This window comes from Morone saxatilis, unplaced genomic scaffold (assembly GCF_004916995.1).
Source record: "Morone saxatilis isolate NCDOM2014 unplaced genomic scaffold, NCSU_SB_2.0 Contig0, whole genome shotgun sequence".
NCBI classification, from domain to species: domain Eukaryota; kingdom Metazoa; phylum Chordata; class Actinopteri; family Moronidae; genus Morone; species Morone saxatilis.
In genome coordinates this window covers 17,735,762-17,751,967 of record NW_023339650.1, presented here as the reverse complement: position 1 = coordinate 17,751,967, position 16,206 = coordinate 17,735,762, and the positions used below count along the sequence as shown (strand labels likewise).

At 41.6% G+C, this 16,206-nt stretch overlaps 1 protein-coding gene across 1 annotated transcript; it reads left to right on the top strand.

Moving 5' to 3' along the window:
* Positions 1–5,228: 5,228 nt before the first annotated feature.
* On the top strand, positions 5,229–13,955 carry LOC118324714 (serine/threonine-protein kinase H1 homolog). Its single transcript, XM_035657172.1, has 3 exons — positions 5,229–5,494; positions 6,275–7,001; positions 13,557–13,955. Exons 1-3 carry the CDS (start codon positions 5,229–5,231, stop codon positions 13,953–13,955), a joined length of 1,392 nt encoding a protein of 463 aa, XP_035513065.1.
* The last annotated feature ends 2,251 nt before the right edge of the window (positions 13,956–16,206 follow it).

The following is a 16,206-nucleotide window of genomic DNA, read 5'->3' as shown; positions in this document are numbered from 1 at the left end:
GTTCTTTAACTGCAGCTCAAGAATGAACTTTGATCTTAAGTGAAAAAAATAGTGTTAAAACTCCCCTTTCAGGCACATGGTTTTTGGCCATTTAACAAGTAAAAACATTCATTTCAAATGTGCTTTTTTTGTGAAGGACAGTATACTGCAGCTTGAGAAATGTGCACACATTCTGTCATATAGTTTTTATTTGGGGAAGAGTTTTAATATTTCGCCCTTGCCACCAGGTGATTTTAAAGGTCAAGTCTGATGGTTATAAATTGTGGTCTCTGAGTCATGGAGAGAGAAACACCGGCTGTTCACCTAAGAGCCTTTGGAAGTAAAGTTTTCTCAGAGGTCAAGCTGTAAATTTGAAAAGATCTGTCTAAAATGTCAAATAGTTTGTGTCCATACAGAAGAGTTTACTCTTCTTTGAGATGAAGGCAAGTGTAAGCAAACATCCAAGAATGGTCTCTGATCTCTGTAGGGATATGACACATTGCCTTTACAAGGCACAGCCCAATGGCTCTACAAAATCAGAGTTATTAGACCACTTGACCCTCCCTCAGTTGTTTTCTTTATCCCTCTGTCTGCTAAAGAGTAATTAGAAGAGCTGTTCATTAATTACATGTGGAAGTCCACGGCCAGACATTAGAGCACTGCCCGGGCAGGTGACTGTATCTGTCAACTGAATCCAATTTTGCCAACTCGCGTAACGTTCATGATTTGTTCAATCAAGACGTCACAGACAACTTGTCTGGCATGCCTCGGCCACCTCCGAGCTCTTCACAGAAAAGAAAATTAGAGTATCCGTCAGCTGTCCCAAAGGGTCTTGCCTTTGGGAGATGTAGCATCCTCCCCTTCTGTTGACAGACCTGGCGCCTGCCTCACTTGTCACTGTAATTAGTTTTGTTTCGCTACCATTGTGTTCAGCAGCCCTGCTTTATTGCCGCATAGCTGTGTGCAGTCGGGGCTCATTCCACAGTGTTGGATTAAGGTAGGCTGCGTTTACATGGCCTGACATGGGGAAAAAAAACAAGTATTCTCCTCAAGCATTGATTTGTCCTGCTCTCCACAGCTTGTAATAAGCAAACATACTTCTTCTTGTCCAGCTCTCCACTTATTTGTATCTCTCTGTGAAACAACAATTACAGGCCAGTGTTCCATTGATGAATCGTGGATGGGTTTAATTAATCAGCAGGATAATGCTGCTTGTGGGCTCAGTGTGGATGAGAGAGGTCATGAGGGGGCTTGGCCCATCATGGATGGGAGAGCAAATCTCAGAGACTGATCAACAGCAGCAGTGTTATTTTATCAGTCCACGCATGGTCTCTCTGGAGGTACTTATCTGGTGTGCACAGGGTTTTAGGACATGGAACATAACAAAAAAAGGGTAATATGAACACTACACAGGTGTGTAAAGGATAGCTAGAGCATCAACTGTGCACTGACAGACTTCCAGATACATTAAGGTTCACACAAATAACGCACAGCGAAAAGTTGCTGTACATTAAGTCATTCTGAAAATCATAACATTTAAATTCTGCTTGACTTTTCTCCTGCCTAAGTGAATAATTTCATCATGCCAATGGGCATTCAGGATCTTGTTATGCAGTGGTTCACCACTTATCACAAACACATATTAGTTTCAGTTAGGACTGATCATTATTCTTCCTCCTCTGTGCCCATTTCCTGTGGAGTACCACAAGGCTGTATTTCTGGTGCTCTTTCATTCTCTTTATTACATCCTCCCTGTACATTACAGTTTAACAGTTTTCATGGGAGAATCCAAATCAAGTCCAAAAATCTATAAGATTAAATGGATTTGATGTTTCCTTCACAGTACATTTATTTCTCTAAAATGCCTGAAGTTCATTATAGCATTGTAAAAGCCATTACTGTTGAGATTCTTTAAGACAAAAGGTGGAAGGTGAAAAGTCCGTGGACACCATGTGTGATTGCTGAACGTCTTTTTTGAAACCATGGACATTAATCTGCTAATACAAGCCTTATCACTCTTGGCTCGCAGTTGACATTTCAATTCATCCCAGAGGTGTTTGATGTGGTTGTGGTCAGGGCTCTGTGCAATCCAGCCAAGTTTTTTCCACATCAAAACCGGAAAACCATTTCTTTATGGACCTTGCCTTGTGCACCTGGGCACTGTCATGTTAAAATAGGGAAGGGTTCTATCCCAAACTATTGCCACAAAGTTGAAAGTCTAAATATAACTGAATGCTTCAGCATTCGATTTCCCTTAATCAGAACTCAGGGGCCTAGCCCAAACCACATGCTTTTGAGTTTGACTTTGTATACTGAGGATAAGGGTCTCAGGCTAGGTAATGCAGAAAAGTCTTGATGAATTATGCAACCTCTGGGAGGTACAAAGCTCTAAGTTTTTTTAATATGCTGTTTCCAATCATCCCTGCTGTGATGTTAAGTGCACACCAGAAATAGGTTCCATACTGTCTCGCCCACCTAAAGCGTACATTTTCAAAGTTCAAGTGTTTATTGAAACTTTTTTTCTTTTTTTCAAGCGCATATTTTCATTATTTCAACCTGGGAACAACAGCCCTTTCGTAGCCTTTTTACTCGGCTTGTGCTTGTGAGACACTTCAATCCACAGCTTTTAGTTTGCTCTTGCTCTAGTCCACTCCTCTCACACACAGGTATCACATCCTCCGACTACAATAACAACAGTAATGAACTGACTGGCAAGTGGCAGCTGCGCTCTGACCGCTCTTCTGGTCTAAACTGATTCGCAGCAGCCCATAATGACTTTTACTCCCAAGGCCCCAGCGTTACCAATACCACACACATGTTGTGGGTTCATTTATAACTGAGGACAGCCCTTTAGTAATCAGATAGTGGTTCGATAAACGCTGAACTGCTGACTCCCTTGAGGAAGGCTTCTGAAGGGCGATTTACCACCTCAGTGCTGATGTGATGTCTATCCTCTGTTGGCTCTTTGTGTCTGTGTATGGGGGCGTGGGGGTTCTCTGTCTGTCTCTTCCTGTGTGTGTGTGTTTGCAGTTCTTTGAGAAGGCATAGACAGTGTGTGACAGCAGAACAGACTGATAGGCCCAGCATCCCCTTTGGCTCCTCTAAAAGAAAAAAGAAAAAGCTGAAGCAGACAAGCAACTGATGATGCAGCCTGCTTTTCTGTGCAATGACAAGACAATTTACACCTTTGAAAAGGCACAGCAAAGTATAATAGCATCTATGACATTTTCATACGAATAAACATTTCCTTCATAATAGAGATTTAACCGCTTCTCCTTTTCTGAAAGCTTTTTTATTTGCTGCTTCTAAACACTCGGCATCTGGTAGGCCTTTAGTGGGAATAATCCTCCCAGCACACATGAAATGGTGCATTTTCCTCGTGCAGAAACAGCAGCACTTATCTTTCAATGAAGTAAACACAAGAAAATTAAATGAAGAAAAGAAGTTGCAAAGTTTTGATTGGCACTTCTGATGTATGAAAATTAACAAACAAGCGATAAGAGCGCAGATTTGAAGATGTCCCTAAATCATAAAAAAAAAAAACATGTTGCATAAACCATTATCTGTTTAAAGTTACATAAATTGTAAGTCTATAGGACTTTTTCAATATATTTTGTTTTGGAAGCAGGTTCTGCATGTCTTCCTAAATACACAAACATGCTCACAATTTATTCATAAACATGAACTCATTCTACAAACCTAATATAACCACATTATTTCTGCGCTGCTCAAGTGAAAAGGAATAATTTACACTCTGTGTACAGCACACTACTTGTGGTAAAAAGGTGCTTCTTTACTCTTTTTGATCCCTTGCTTCCTCTCTGCAGTCTCATATGAATAAATATGTGCATGTTTTCGTGGCGGCTTCAGTTTCTGCAAGGTTTAGCTCTTTTAAACAATGTGCAGGGCAGAGGCAGGCAGGGAGAGGAGGCTGTATGTTATTTTTTTCACTTCCCTCCTCCGTTCTCTGAAGATTATGGACACATGATGACAGCAGCACAACATAATGCAGAAAATAGAAAAAGTAGCTTAGCACTAGTCATAGGTTTGACAGGAACACTGTATGACATACTGTGCTCAACAATACAAACAATACAATGATCATGTTCCATATTAGTTCCTGACACAATGAGGCACAATCTGCTACCAGTAAAAAAACACAGGGGGGACAAAAGTCAATTACACAATGCGGTATGCTATATTTCACTTTTATAGAAGTAAATATGCTATGATAAGTACAAACATAGCTGTGTTTGTAAGGATGAGTTCTTCCTGTTACTAGTGTTGGTTTGAGTGGATGAACTGTAAATCGGTGCTTTATCTCTGTGTAAATGTAATACAAATTGATCTGACTCCAAGAAGATCATTTTAGTGTTACGTGCTGTTGACAGTGGTGGAAGAATCATTTATTTATCATTACCACACAATTTGAAAAATGCTCTGCATTCAGGTGCAGTAGTTACGAGCAAAACTGTCAAACTTAAAGGGGAACCCCACCAACTTTAGGTTTGGTGGGGTAGCAGTGTAGTTGCAGATTACAACCTTCGCCTCACCCTCCTTTTCCATGCGCTGAGGAGAAACGACGATGGTGCCAATCAACCCACAAATCGAACAGCATTTTAAAATCATTTGAAGCCCCTAAAAGTAACTTTCATTTTGTGTTGATTCTGGTGGCCCCTGTGGACAAAAGCAGTCATGTTTCTACCGTTTCGTTTCATTGATTTCAAGAGGAATCCGACCGAATCTGAACTGGTGGGAGGTATCAAGAATAACTACACAGAAATAGTCAGTGTTCTCACTGATGGTCTTTTTTGTATATGTAGGTCATACAGAGGCATCAGTATTACGTTGAGATGCTTTTATAACCAATTAAAGACTCCTTGTAGTGAGTTTAAGGAATATTTTATGTAGCTACATGTCACAATGTTACTGTTGTGTGACTGGAATCTTTGTTGAGGTTCTTCCTTTCACAATTGAATTCTTCAGGCTGTGATCATTGTGGTAATCTACTGTAAGCGGTGTGACAATAGCTTCAAACAGATTATGTTTACCTGACACTTTCATCACACACCTGCCAACCTCCTATCTGCTGGGTAGGAGGAGAATGCTGTGGCTGTTAACATGCTTTGGTTATGCAGAAACAAGCTTCAGCCATGTAGGCTTTCATTCTCATTTCTCGGCTACATTCAGTTAACAGCAGATGTAGGAATTTTCTGTTCCATCCGCCGATGGCTTGTTGCGTCTGAGTGATGGGCTGTGGGAACAGTAAAGTGCTGCCTGAGGCATCTAAGAAGGGCTATGTAAGTGTAGTGCAATCACTTGTGGCCTTTAGTAAAGCACATGATGATGATGAGCCGAAGAAGCGCACAGAGAAGCAAAAAAGTCCATGGTTTTCCACCAGCGTTAAGAATCTTCAGCCACCATCAAACATCCAACAGCAGACGCTCAGGGATGGACGACACCAGGACAAAGTTGCCAAGTATAAGGACAAGTTTGATCCACGTGTGACAGCAAGGTAAATATCAATAGTAAGAATTAAATCTCAATATACAAAAAATATATATTTTAAATAATACTAATAGTGTTGAACGCAATCGTAAAATTTAATTAATTGCAGTGCGGTAATACATAGCTCTTTTTTGTTTGTTAATCCGTCTATAATTATCTTTTGTGACAACATCAGTTATGTGAAAATGTGTCAAAAAACAATAACAAATAAAAAATGAAGATTTTCTGAAAAAAAAACGACACAAAAAAATGTGTTGGTCTAATCACACTTGAAATTTAGTATGAAAAAGCAGGTCACTCATCAAGTAATTTATTGTGTTAAAAAAATAAAAAGTAAAAAATAAATGCTGAATGACTGTGGCTGCACTGTAAACAAGTGATAAAATCTTAACCCTGTGAGCAGCCTTTTATTAAAAAATAGATAATTTGTAGCACATCACAAGGTGAAATTACTAATTAAGACTAGATTGTCTTCCTGTAGTTGTCAGATGAAAGTGCAGAAACAATTAAAGCAGGGAAACTGATGTCTTTAAGAGAGGTGCAACTCTCTCTCTACATCTTATTAGTCACAGCTTATATGAGGTATGACCTTGTTTATATACTGTATATACATATATACATGTATATGAATTTGCCTGGTCGACTGCTGCAGTAAGCTTTACAACATGCAGATGTCTTCCTATACATCACCGCTGCAACTGCAGTGAGGGACATTGAGTGCTTTGCAAGAGTGTATCATGAGATAGTTAGGCTGTAATGAGTCATCGTTTCCCTTCTGCCCTGTCAGATACGACATCAAGGCTCTGATCGGTCGAGGAAGCTTCAGCCGTGTTGTGCGTGTGGAGCACAGGGCGACTCGCCAGCCCTTCGCCATAAAAATGATGGAGGTAGAGGCCCCAGAGGGCCGCGAGGTGTGCGCCTCGGAGCTGGCAGTGCTGCACCGAGTGAGCCACTCTAATGTGATTCAGCTGATCGAGGTGTTTCAGTTCCCGCAGCGGGTTTACATGGTGCTGGAATTGGCCACAGGTGGGGAGCTGTTGGATCGTGTTGTCAGCAGGGGACACTTCACAGAGAGGGACGCAACCCAGGCCCTCCGGATGGTGCTGGCTGGGGTTGGCTACCTGCACAACCTAGGAATCACCCATAGAGACTTGAAGCCTGAGAATCTTTTGTACTACCACCCAGGGGCCGACTCCAGGCTGCTTGTTACCGACTTTGGATTGGCCACTTTTGGCAGCACAGGCGCAGGGTCCAGGGTTTCAGGCCCTGACAAAAGTGACGCGGGAGATAATGTTGGAGTCGACAGGACTTGGTTCCTTAGAACCACCTGTGGAACTCCAGAGTACATTGCCCCTGAGGTGTTGCTAAGGAGACCCTATACCTGTGCAGTGGACATGTGGGCCCTGGGGGTGATCACTTACATTGTGCTGAGTGGATCCATGCCATTTGAGGATGAAAGTCGCATGCGGCTCTACAGATCCATTGTGAGAGGAAAATACAGTTTCCATGGAAATGTAAGTTTACTTGTTTTTGTTTTTTTTTGCAGATCGGAGATTATTTTTGTACAAGAAGTATTTATTCGTAGCAACTGGAAGTTCTAGAAGCAAAATAATACCAGTTCAGCATCCCTTAGGAATACATGCATATTAGATGATTCTGCATCCAATCCATGATTTATAACCAATGCCAATGTTAGTGTGCCCTTTATATCGCAATGCAGAAACAAAGTGTACAGAGGTTTTGGTGGTGGATGGGCATGTAGCCCGTATGGGCATATAAGCAGGTCCAGCGAGTGCTACAGCTCAATGGACAGAACCAAGGAGCCATAACATTTTGGGGTTCAAGTTGGCTAACTTGCAAACTTTAAAAGGATATACAATAGCAATACAGTTTTTACATTCTACATTTCCCCTAAGAAACAACTCCTTAATTTAGTTTGTTTTGTCTGATCTGGGGCTACTTGCTGCATTTTAGCAAAAGATAATGTTGGTCTTATGGAAGGGATTTTAATAGCTAGCTCATGCAGCATGTCTATACTGTTCTACAGAAGTTGTTCCTCAGAAATATTCTCTCATAGAAAATGTGGACGTTGTCTTTCCGTACAGAAACCTTTGCATAATGTAGACTTGACCCCTGCTTCTATGCAATTTTGACAGTCTTACACATAATTCCGACTGCTGTACTGTCATGCACTCAAAATGGAAACTTTTTTCATTTTGTGGATGCAAACCAAAAGCTCAGGAACACAGTTTAACCAGAAAAGCTGTAGTTCTTTGGTCAGTTGTCATTCTTTGGTCGGCTGAGGTTAAACCCACTGAATAAAACTGCTTCCAGCATATCACTGCTTCAAAAAAGTTTAAAAACAGTGTCAAATAAAACTGTCTGGTATTTCTATTTTGACATTCGCTGTTCTCCCCACAACACAATCTGCTTTGTTGTGAATGATGTGCATGCTTTGTGCAATTATCCAACCCTAGCAACACATTCGTTCAGGTATGGCTGTTACATCTACTCACTGCACAAGAATCATTCAAACCTTAATCATTATGCAACTAGAGCTACCAGAAATAGCTACGTTATAGCATCCTTGCCTGGTATATGTAGAACAATTTCAACTGAGCATGTAGCAGTGCAGGTGTGGTAACAAAGTGATTTTATGCTTGTTTTCATCCCATCCACTGCATCATTGTAAAGCACAAGAATGGATATGCGAAAGTTTGTTGTGGTGTCTCGAGCTTCCACTTGGTACGGCTCTTTGAGAATGCTTCGAAATGGGGAAAAGGCGGCCCTGCATGTTTTTTTCCCCCCTTTCCTCTGTCATGCAACTGAAGTGGGTATTTTTAACAGCCTATTTTGTCAAGCTCAGTGGTGAGTTTGGGCTTGTTCTTTCACGCTGATTACACCCAAGGCTGGATTATTCACTGGGCTTTAAGCCTGGCCCGATTCTCAGGGATGCAGCCTGACATTTTAGTCTGGCATACAAGAGGCTCCCTTACATAGGCCCTGGACTATTATCCCTGTGTTTACCGCTGCACTGACCACCAACTGAACAATAGTGCAAAATCCTTCTAGAGTTTATGCAAGAGCTTATTTCACTTTTTTTATGGTGGCTTTCGACACAGCTCATATTTAGGCCACACTGGTGGAGAAAAATCCTCGGGAACTAGGCTGAAAACAAATTTTATTTTAGGTCCTCACGTATAACATCTTACAGCCCTCAAAGATGCAGTGAAGGCATCAGTCTGTAAATTCATATGATGACAATATGAAGATATCATACATGGCTGAGTAGCACTCCGGGGCTTGATGGATCAGCCATCAATCACATTTCCATCTTGACAAGACACTTATTCTCCATCATGTGCAAGTATCCACCCTCCCTGATTGACATGTAACACAGTTAGACACACACACTGTGATGATAATGTTGTAATTTGTGATGAAGGTTCACAAGTATCCACAAAATGTGAACCTCTGCCATCTCAAGGGTTCTTTGTGTCATTTAGAAGGGTGCTTGTCTTTAGAACGAGAATAGTTTCAACAGCCTGAACAATTCCCTCCACATATTTAACTTGACTTGAAGAGTTTAATTTGAAATGAGCTATCCACCAATTGAAGTGACACAGAGAAAAGCAAGATGTACATGATGCCTTTCATACAGGGAGTAATGATAACACTGACTAACTGTGCTTTTGTGAAATGCAAGAATTGTACAGCAACTTAAATGCATCCAGTAAGGTTGTTCTAGAAAGAGAAAAAAAAAGAATTTTTTTTTTTTTCTAAAGATGTCACTCAGTGTAATGCGATGTCAATACAATAGGCCTGTTTCACAACAGACATGTTGACTTGTCACAGTAGGAAAAGCACAGGTGTTGTGCTAATAACATTAACAGCATTCCCAGGAAGTCATGACAGTGTGACAGTGGACCAGCATGCAATATATGAGGACCCTGGAAACTAAAGCAGCTAAAAGGGATTCAGCCATCATTCATGTTATTATTCACGTGTGACATGTCAAAATGCTCTTAGTGAAATGGGCGTATAGACCACAATACAAATGATATGATCACATGAGAAATTCCAAGTACCAAGAGAGCCTTTAAAAATGATTATGAAACTACTGAAACGGGTTAATGGGCCCTATATGCAGAAGGTGAGAGGCAGGGTGCATCCTGGACAGGTTCACCATCACAGGGCTGACACACATAGATACTCCTTCACATTCACAATACAGAGTTTACATTTTGCCTAAGCCCTATTACAGGACATGAGTTATCTGGATAACGTAGTAAAACACAAATCTGGAACACAAACTGATGTAAAAGCGGTTTTATTCAGCGCAGTTATCTGATAACTCAGTAAATCAATTTGGGAAATCAAGGTGCAAAATAAAACCCAAACACTTGTAATTTCCTTTTGTTGCGTTGTTGAATTCCTTTAGAGATTTTATTTTGGTTACCTATGAATTTACTTTTATGATTCCCCTTCAAATCGTGTAGCTGTTGACGAGAGTGAGTTATTTACTGCAAAGTCACTCGACTAGGTGAAATAGCTATATAACCTTATGTAAGACTCTCTAGGTCAAAAGGTTATATAATACTTCAGTTTGTTAGTTATCAGTAGCAGACTCATTTCATTGGAAGATCGTAAATTAGTATTCAACAAAGCTGTGTAATAAGAATGTAGTAAGAATTAATTTCAGGTATATGATTTTTTGAGATAGACATATAAAGATTTTGAAAGTCAGAGCACCTTGGTAGCTAAATATGTATGGGGCATGCCATACTCCTCTCTCTCACCAGTTTCCTGTCTATCTCTGCTGTCTAATAAAGGTGAAAAGAATCTTAAAAAAAATATATATATGGATTTTGAAAGTTACTCTTCTTCTCTGCTATGCAAATGCATACTCAAGGGCTGCAATTACAAACAAGAGTATCACTAACCGTTTATGTTTATTGAAGCACAATAGTGAGAAGCAGTAAATGTGTGTGAGTGTAGGTGGGCCGGGGCTTTCGTCAGTAAGATGGAGGTGAGACTCACTAAGAAATGCAAACGGCCTCCGGCACCTGCCCACAATCCAGGTCCCTCAGTCTCCCCGGCATCCCCGACCCCCCTTCCCTGCTGCACTAGCAACACACCATGCATACATTCCCCCTACAGGTGCCCCTGGCCTAAAGACCTGTAGTGCAGACTCACACTGATGTGTTTACTCAACAGTGGGAGGGAGGAGGGGAGTTGGGGAGGAGGGGAAGTTGGGAGGGTGGGGGGGGATGGATGGCATTTGTTGGAGATTTGGAGGGATATAGAAAGGAGGGGAAGAGAGCGAAAGCAGGGCAGAGGAAGAGCGGTGTATGCACCCTTGGTGGATACCTTTTCGCACCTTATCACTCCAATTCCCGTTCCACCGCAACCTTAGACGGAGCCGTTTTTTCCCTTCGCACGGAATTCAATGGAATCTCATCTGGTAGGTGATGCGTGTGTGTGTGTGTGTGTGTGTGTGTGTGTGCCTGTGCTCATGTCACGGCAGCCTTTTGTATGTAAAGCACAAATCCTTTCGTTAGTTCAGGCGAGACAGCAGCCTGGTAACCTCCTCTGCATTCTGCTGCTGTGTTATTGAAGACACACTTTCCTGACCCAACCCAAACATCTGCATCTCTCAGCAGCCGGGCAACCTGGGTAATGGTTAGCCCAGTCTGCCCCCTAGTGAGCACCATTTGAACAAATCCAGCATCCACTTGGCCACAGTCTATTGTACATGACAACCCAATCTCTCCTGCATCCGGGTATTGATATTTTGATTACTGCGGTTTTGCTGCGACTTTCACCTGAATTAGCAACAGGCCACCTTCCCCATTTGGACTCATTATGATGAGGCATATTTAAACTTGGCTTTGTTTCTCAGGAAATGCTGCCAGGTGAATCACATTTGAGTCAACTGTGATGCGGGGACTCTCATGTGGAGCAGTTCATTACTCAAAAGTGCATTATCCTTGTGATCACATTAGCGTAATACAACCTTCTAGCGTTTTCTTCATTTGTTGCAATTACGGCTTTGTCAGGTAAAGATGTAGCACGCGGCAAACACAGTCAGCAGAGCTTCTCATTCACTCTAACAAGATGTTGCTCAATAAGCCAAGCCCTGTAGGTTTTTCCACCCCTTATGCCATATCTGCGCTCCACTTGTCTCCCCCCCCCTCCTCTCCCTCCTCTTTGGCTAGCTCTCTGCTCAACAGTGATGTATAACACCGGCTCTCGCCCCCTTTCTCCAAACACAATAAAGCCTTTGTGCATTTTGACGTGAAAAATGTTCAAAATAAGGGAGAGAGATAAACTTCCTGCAGGTGGCTCCGTTCCAGGAAAACAACACAGTTATGTCTCTTTAGATGTACCATGTTGATAGCAGGAGGGAGGCAAACTTTTACTTCTACAAAGATTTTTTTCTGCATCATTCCCAGCTAGTGAAGGCTTCACCACCTCTTGTACGCAGCCAGCATGCACGAAAGTCATGTGTTCCTGTCATTTCAGATCAAGGACAAAGGGAATCTGCTAGCCACGGCTGCTATCAAATGTGTATTTCATGGCACAGTAATAAGGAGCCTCACCGAATCACCACCAGTGCGAGATGAAGAGGAAAGCCAGACTTGTTAGTCGTGGGAGCTCAATCAAACACTTTCTCTTCTTCCCAGGGAAACTGAGTGTCACTCTGCCTGCCTCTCAGGTGTGAAATAACAACACAATAAGAAGAAAGTTTGAGTGAGAAGCATTTCTTACGGCTCGTTCGGCGGGCGGCTCTGCACCCTGCGCTGTGCTCGCACACACACTTCTCTCCAGTCAGTGCACTGTGAGAATAAGCGAGTCCCTGCTTCTTTGAATTCCTCTCACCGGCAACAGTCTCGCGATTGTCAATTTCATGCTTGATTAATTGTCATTACTCGGCGAGAGACAAAAAAGGGGGGAGAGAAATGCATTTCAGGATTAAAATGGAGAGCGAGACCTCCCTAAAGAGCGAGATTTAGTCTGTGCAAGGTTGAGCGAAGAATGAAAGAATTTTGCACACACATATTTGACTGTATTTAGCTTTTTATTCTCCTCAGCCAGACACGGTAGAGAGTATCTCAGCTAATTGGTGGGCGACTGTGGAAATATTTTTGCATGTTAAAAACAAGAGAGTGAGATTGAAGCGATTAAGGAAGCAGTCTCTGAATTATGCTTATCATTACCTGACTTCATTCAAAGAATCCCAACAAAACAGGATGTAGAGAAAGAGAACGCGTTTGCTTTTTTACACTGATAAAGGTTATTGTGTTACGGGCCAATCTCCAGACTCTGTTGTCTTCTGCCATCCTTTTAATCTGATGCCACATCAATCTAATTCAATGTCTGTATCAGTAATATTTTATTTAAAATATGATGGAAGCACAAAGGTCATCAATTTCCTGAGGCAGGCCTCCACAATGTTGTCTTCATGACAAAGAACTGAAGCCTTGATGAATAATTTAATGATTCTGAATTATGATAATGATTCTGATGTCTTCTCTCCCACTGGAAAGATGGCATGGCAGATTTCAAAGCATTCTTGAATGTCAGCTTGGGTCATGACAAGGAGAATGATTTGCTTTTTGAATTAACAAAGAGCAAAATAACCCAGTGAGGCTCATCTGTGGTGCCTTTATTGTGAAGCTAATGCAGGCTAAAAATAAACATGCACCCAAATCCCACGCATACGGCAGGGCTGTCCTACCTCCCAGGCTTCGTATTCTTTCACCCCAGACTTCTGCTTCCCTATGCCCAGTGACATTTAGCTTTCCTTTGAGTTTAGTTCTGCTTGTTAGGCCTGTAGAGCACAGGGATCATAGTTTTATTGCTTTGTTAGAATGAAATCTTGCATCCCGCTTTGAAGGGGCTTTGAATCTGTGCAGGCACCTCGTATAGATACGATCCTGGTTCTTTTATAGGACTGCGGGTTCCAGAGTGTCAGTGTGTGTAGGCTGAATTGACACCTTCTAGGCTGGGTGTTTGTACATGAACACTGCTGGCACTCACTGTGCTCTGCTTCTTCTATTCCACAGCCTTGGCCCTCAGTGTCCAACCTGGCCAAGGACTTTATCCAGCGCCTGCTGCCGTTGGACCCAGCCTCCCGTCTGACGGCCGACCAAGCCATCCGTCACCCCTGGGTGGTCACCATGGCAGCCAGCTCTTCCATGATGAACCTCCATCGATCTATTTCCCAGAACCTCAGGCAGCGGGCATCACGCTGCTCCTCCCGGTGCCCGAGCAGAACTGCTAGCTCTGGTGAGTCCAACAGCGTGGGCCTGGGTAGACTAATTTTGCTGGAGAAAAACCAAGAGCAGCAGCAAGGCAGGACATCTGGACTGAGTCAGCCTCAGAGAGTCATACAACATCCAGCCAGAGGGCTCCAGGAGCATCATTGCCATCCAACTGAAGCCCCAGATTCATGTGAAGGCTAATGAGGGGATGGAACCAGCTGCCCCAGCTCAGTGTGTATTGCAATCACAAACCTCTGAGCTGCAAAAGGGGAGCCAAAGTGTCGGGGACAGGTGTTGTGACACAAAAAGTTTCCTCCCTTCTCTGGACTTTAGTCAGAAACCCAGGTTCCCCTGAAGGCTGTGCTACTTCCTCCATTAGTTTCTTGCGGTTGGGTTATGCTGTTAGTGAATATCCTTCAGTTTTGAGGTTGAGGCTTATATTGAGACAGAGCTGTCCACCTCCACAAGGTCTCTATGGTTATTCACACAACTCAGACTAATGGCTTCAAGGTCTCATCTAGATCATTATGAGTCACCACATTACCTGCCTGTGAAGAGGTTCATTCCAAAATGAGAAATTCATCATTTGAGAAAAGGGAGCTAATCTTAGCGAGCATGATGTAAAAGTAGAAGAAAACTTGTCTCTTCTGCTCTGATCCTTTTCCTTTTTTAGTACAGTGTTTGAACACCCCACCACCAAAGAGCAGGATGATTTAAATTCTCTAACATTTTGAGGGACAAAGAAGCAAATACGCTGTAGTCTTTTCTTTTGACAGTCCTCCTACATAGCAGCACCCACAGTCCTGTACTGAAAGCACAATCCAGATATTTGGTGACAGGCCTCTATCAAGTTAAAATAAAGCTCTGGGTTTAAAGAGCTCTCTGCTCTCCCCCAAACATTATGTAAGCAGTAAACAACACCATTTTCAAAATAACCCTTTTTCCAATGAGAAAACTTAAATTAAAATGGTAATACTAGTATGCATCAGGAGAGAAAAACGTCCTGAAAGTGCATTAAACTGCAAGTAGGAAGCGAAACATAATTACCAATAAAGTTCAATCTTGTTTAGCAACATAAATTAAACAGCAGGGTCTTACTTTTTGTTCAAATCATTCATGTTTAATGCTTTTGTTGCAGATAATAAGTCATGCATTGCACTGTGAGTTGGATCTACATACAAAATATACAGTATCTGGATGCAAGACAGAAAGACCAGTAGATGGATTAGACAAAATGTTAACATAGAAAAAGGACTAGAACAGTGGTATTTTCATCCAAAAAGACACAACTATTCCTTGTGCCCTTTACTGAAATAGGAAATAATTTTATTTTGTTATGTTATGTTTTGTGCAATCAAGTATAATTTTGTGTGAAATGGAATTTTTCTGTCCTTTTTCAGACCTCTTACTTCATCAACAGTAAGATTTTGACCTTTATTGTGCTATTCTTTACGTTTTTTGAGCCTCATGTGTGAATGTAGTATTTTCAATGATATAATTAAGGAAATCAATCAACCAAATGTGCTGTAGGACAGCTACTTACTGTCATATTATCATTAATATGTTAATATATTAATATATTTAAAGAAAATAGAGAAATGGCACAACTCAAGGTCCACATACTTGCCTTTGTCTGAGCTTTCATCACCTTTCATGGTCTTCATCAGTGCGAGGGTGCAAATATTGAAACAGCATAACTCAAGGTCCACTTGCTTGTTTTTTTCTGCGCTTTCAACCACCTCTCATGGGAGACTACAAAATGTGGTTAAACATTTTTTCCAGAGCTTTCAGCCAAATGTTCTAGTTGGATTAAAACAAACACTACTTCCTTGCTTTTGCAAAAATTTAATAAAAAGCTCCAGTTTAAACAAAGCAACTTGCTAGATATAAGCTTTAAGCTTTTAGTAAAAACTCACAGCTTGCTTATCTGCTAATGAAGACTGTGATTGTTGGTTAAAAGCACCAGGAAAATGCTAGCAAGTGGACCTTAAATTATTATAATTATTATTTTTATTTTATTTTTTCAAACTGGTTAATTAATGTTAATTTGCTTGTAAAATACAACTTCTACTGTAATTCAGACTTTGGTTGATTACCATAAAGAACAAAGACGTAACTCAATTCCCACACATTCAACAAGGCTCTGTTTAGTGCCTTACTCAGTTGTGAATATGATCCCAGATGATGTCATTTGGACGAGGCTCATGCATTATTTCTCCAGCAGGGAGCATTGGAGAGTTGTTAATCCCTTTTAAATGGCTGTCCCTACTCACTGACCTGAGATCAATGTCCCTATGGGAAGGAAAAGAGAACTGCTGGTGCATTTTGGAAGTAACGTGTCAGCAAGCAGCAATACAGAGAGAGCACTGTAAAGAAGGATGTTAGCGGGCAAAGAGGAAATCTCCTTAAATTGAGTTAACGGTGCATGGTCTTCAGTCTTTGTGTTTGATGA

What these genes read in the sequence shown, in the direction of transcription:
- LOC118324714 (XM_035657172.1), top strand. Translation starts at nt 5,229, where the DNA reads ATGGGCTGTGGGAACAGTAAAGTGCTGCCTGAGGCATCTAAGAAGGGC. An exon ending in GATCCACGTGTGACAGCAAG is followed by an intron (nt 5,495 to 6,274) that starts GTAAATATCAAT and finishes CTGCCCTGTCAG; the next exon opens with ATACGACATCAAGGCTCTGA. An exon ending in AATACAGTTTCCATGGAAAT is followed by an intron (nt 7,002 to 13,556) that starts GTAAGTTTACTT and finishes TCTATTCCACAG; the next exon opens with CCTTGGCCCTCAGTGTCCAA.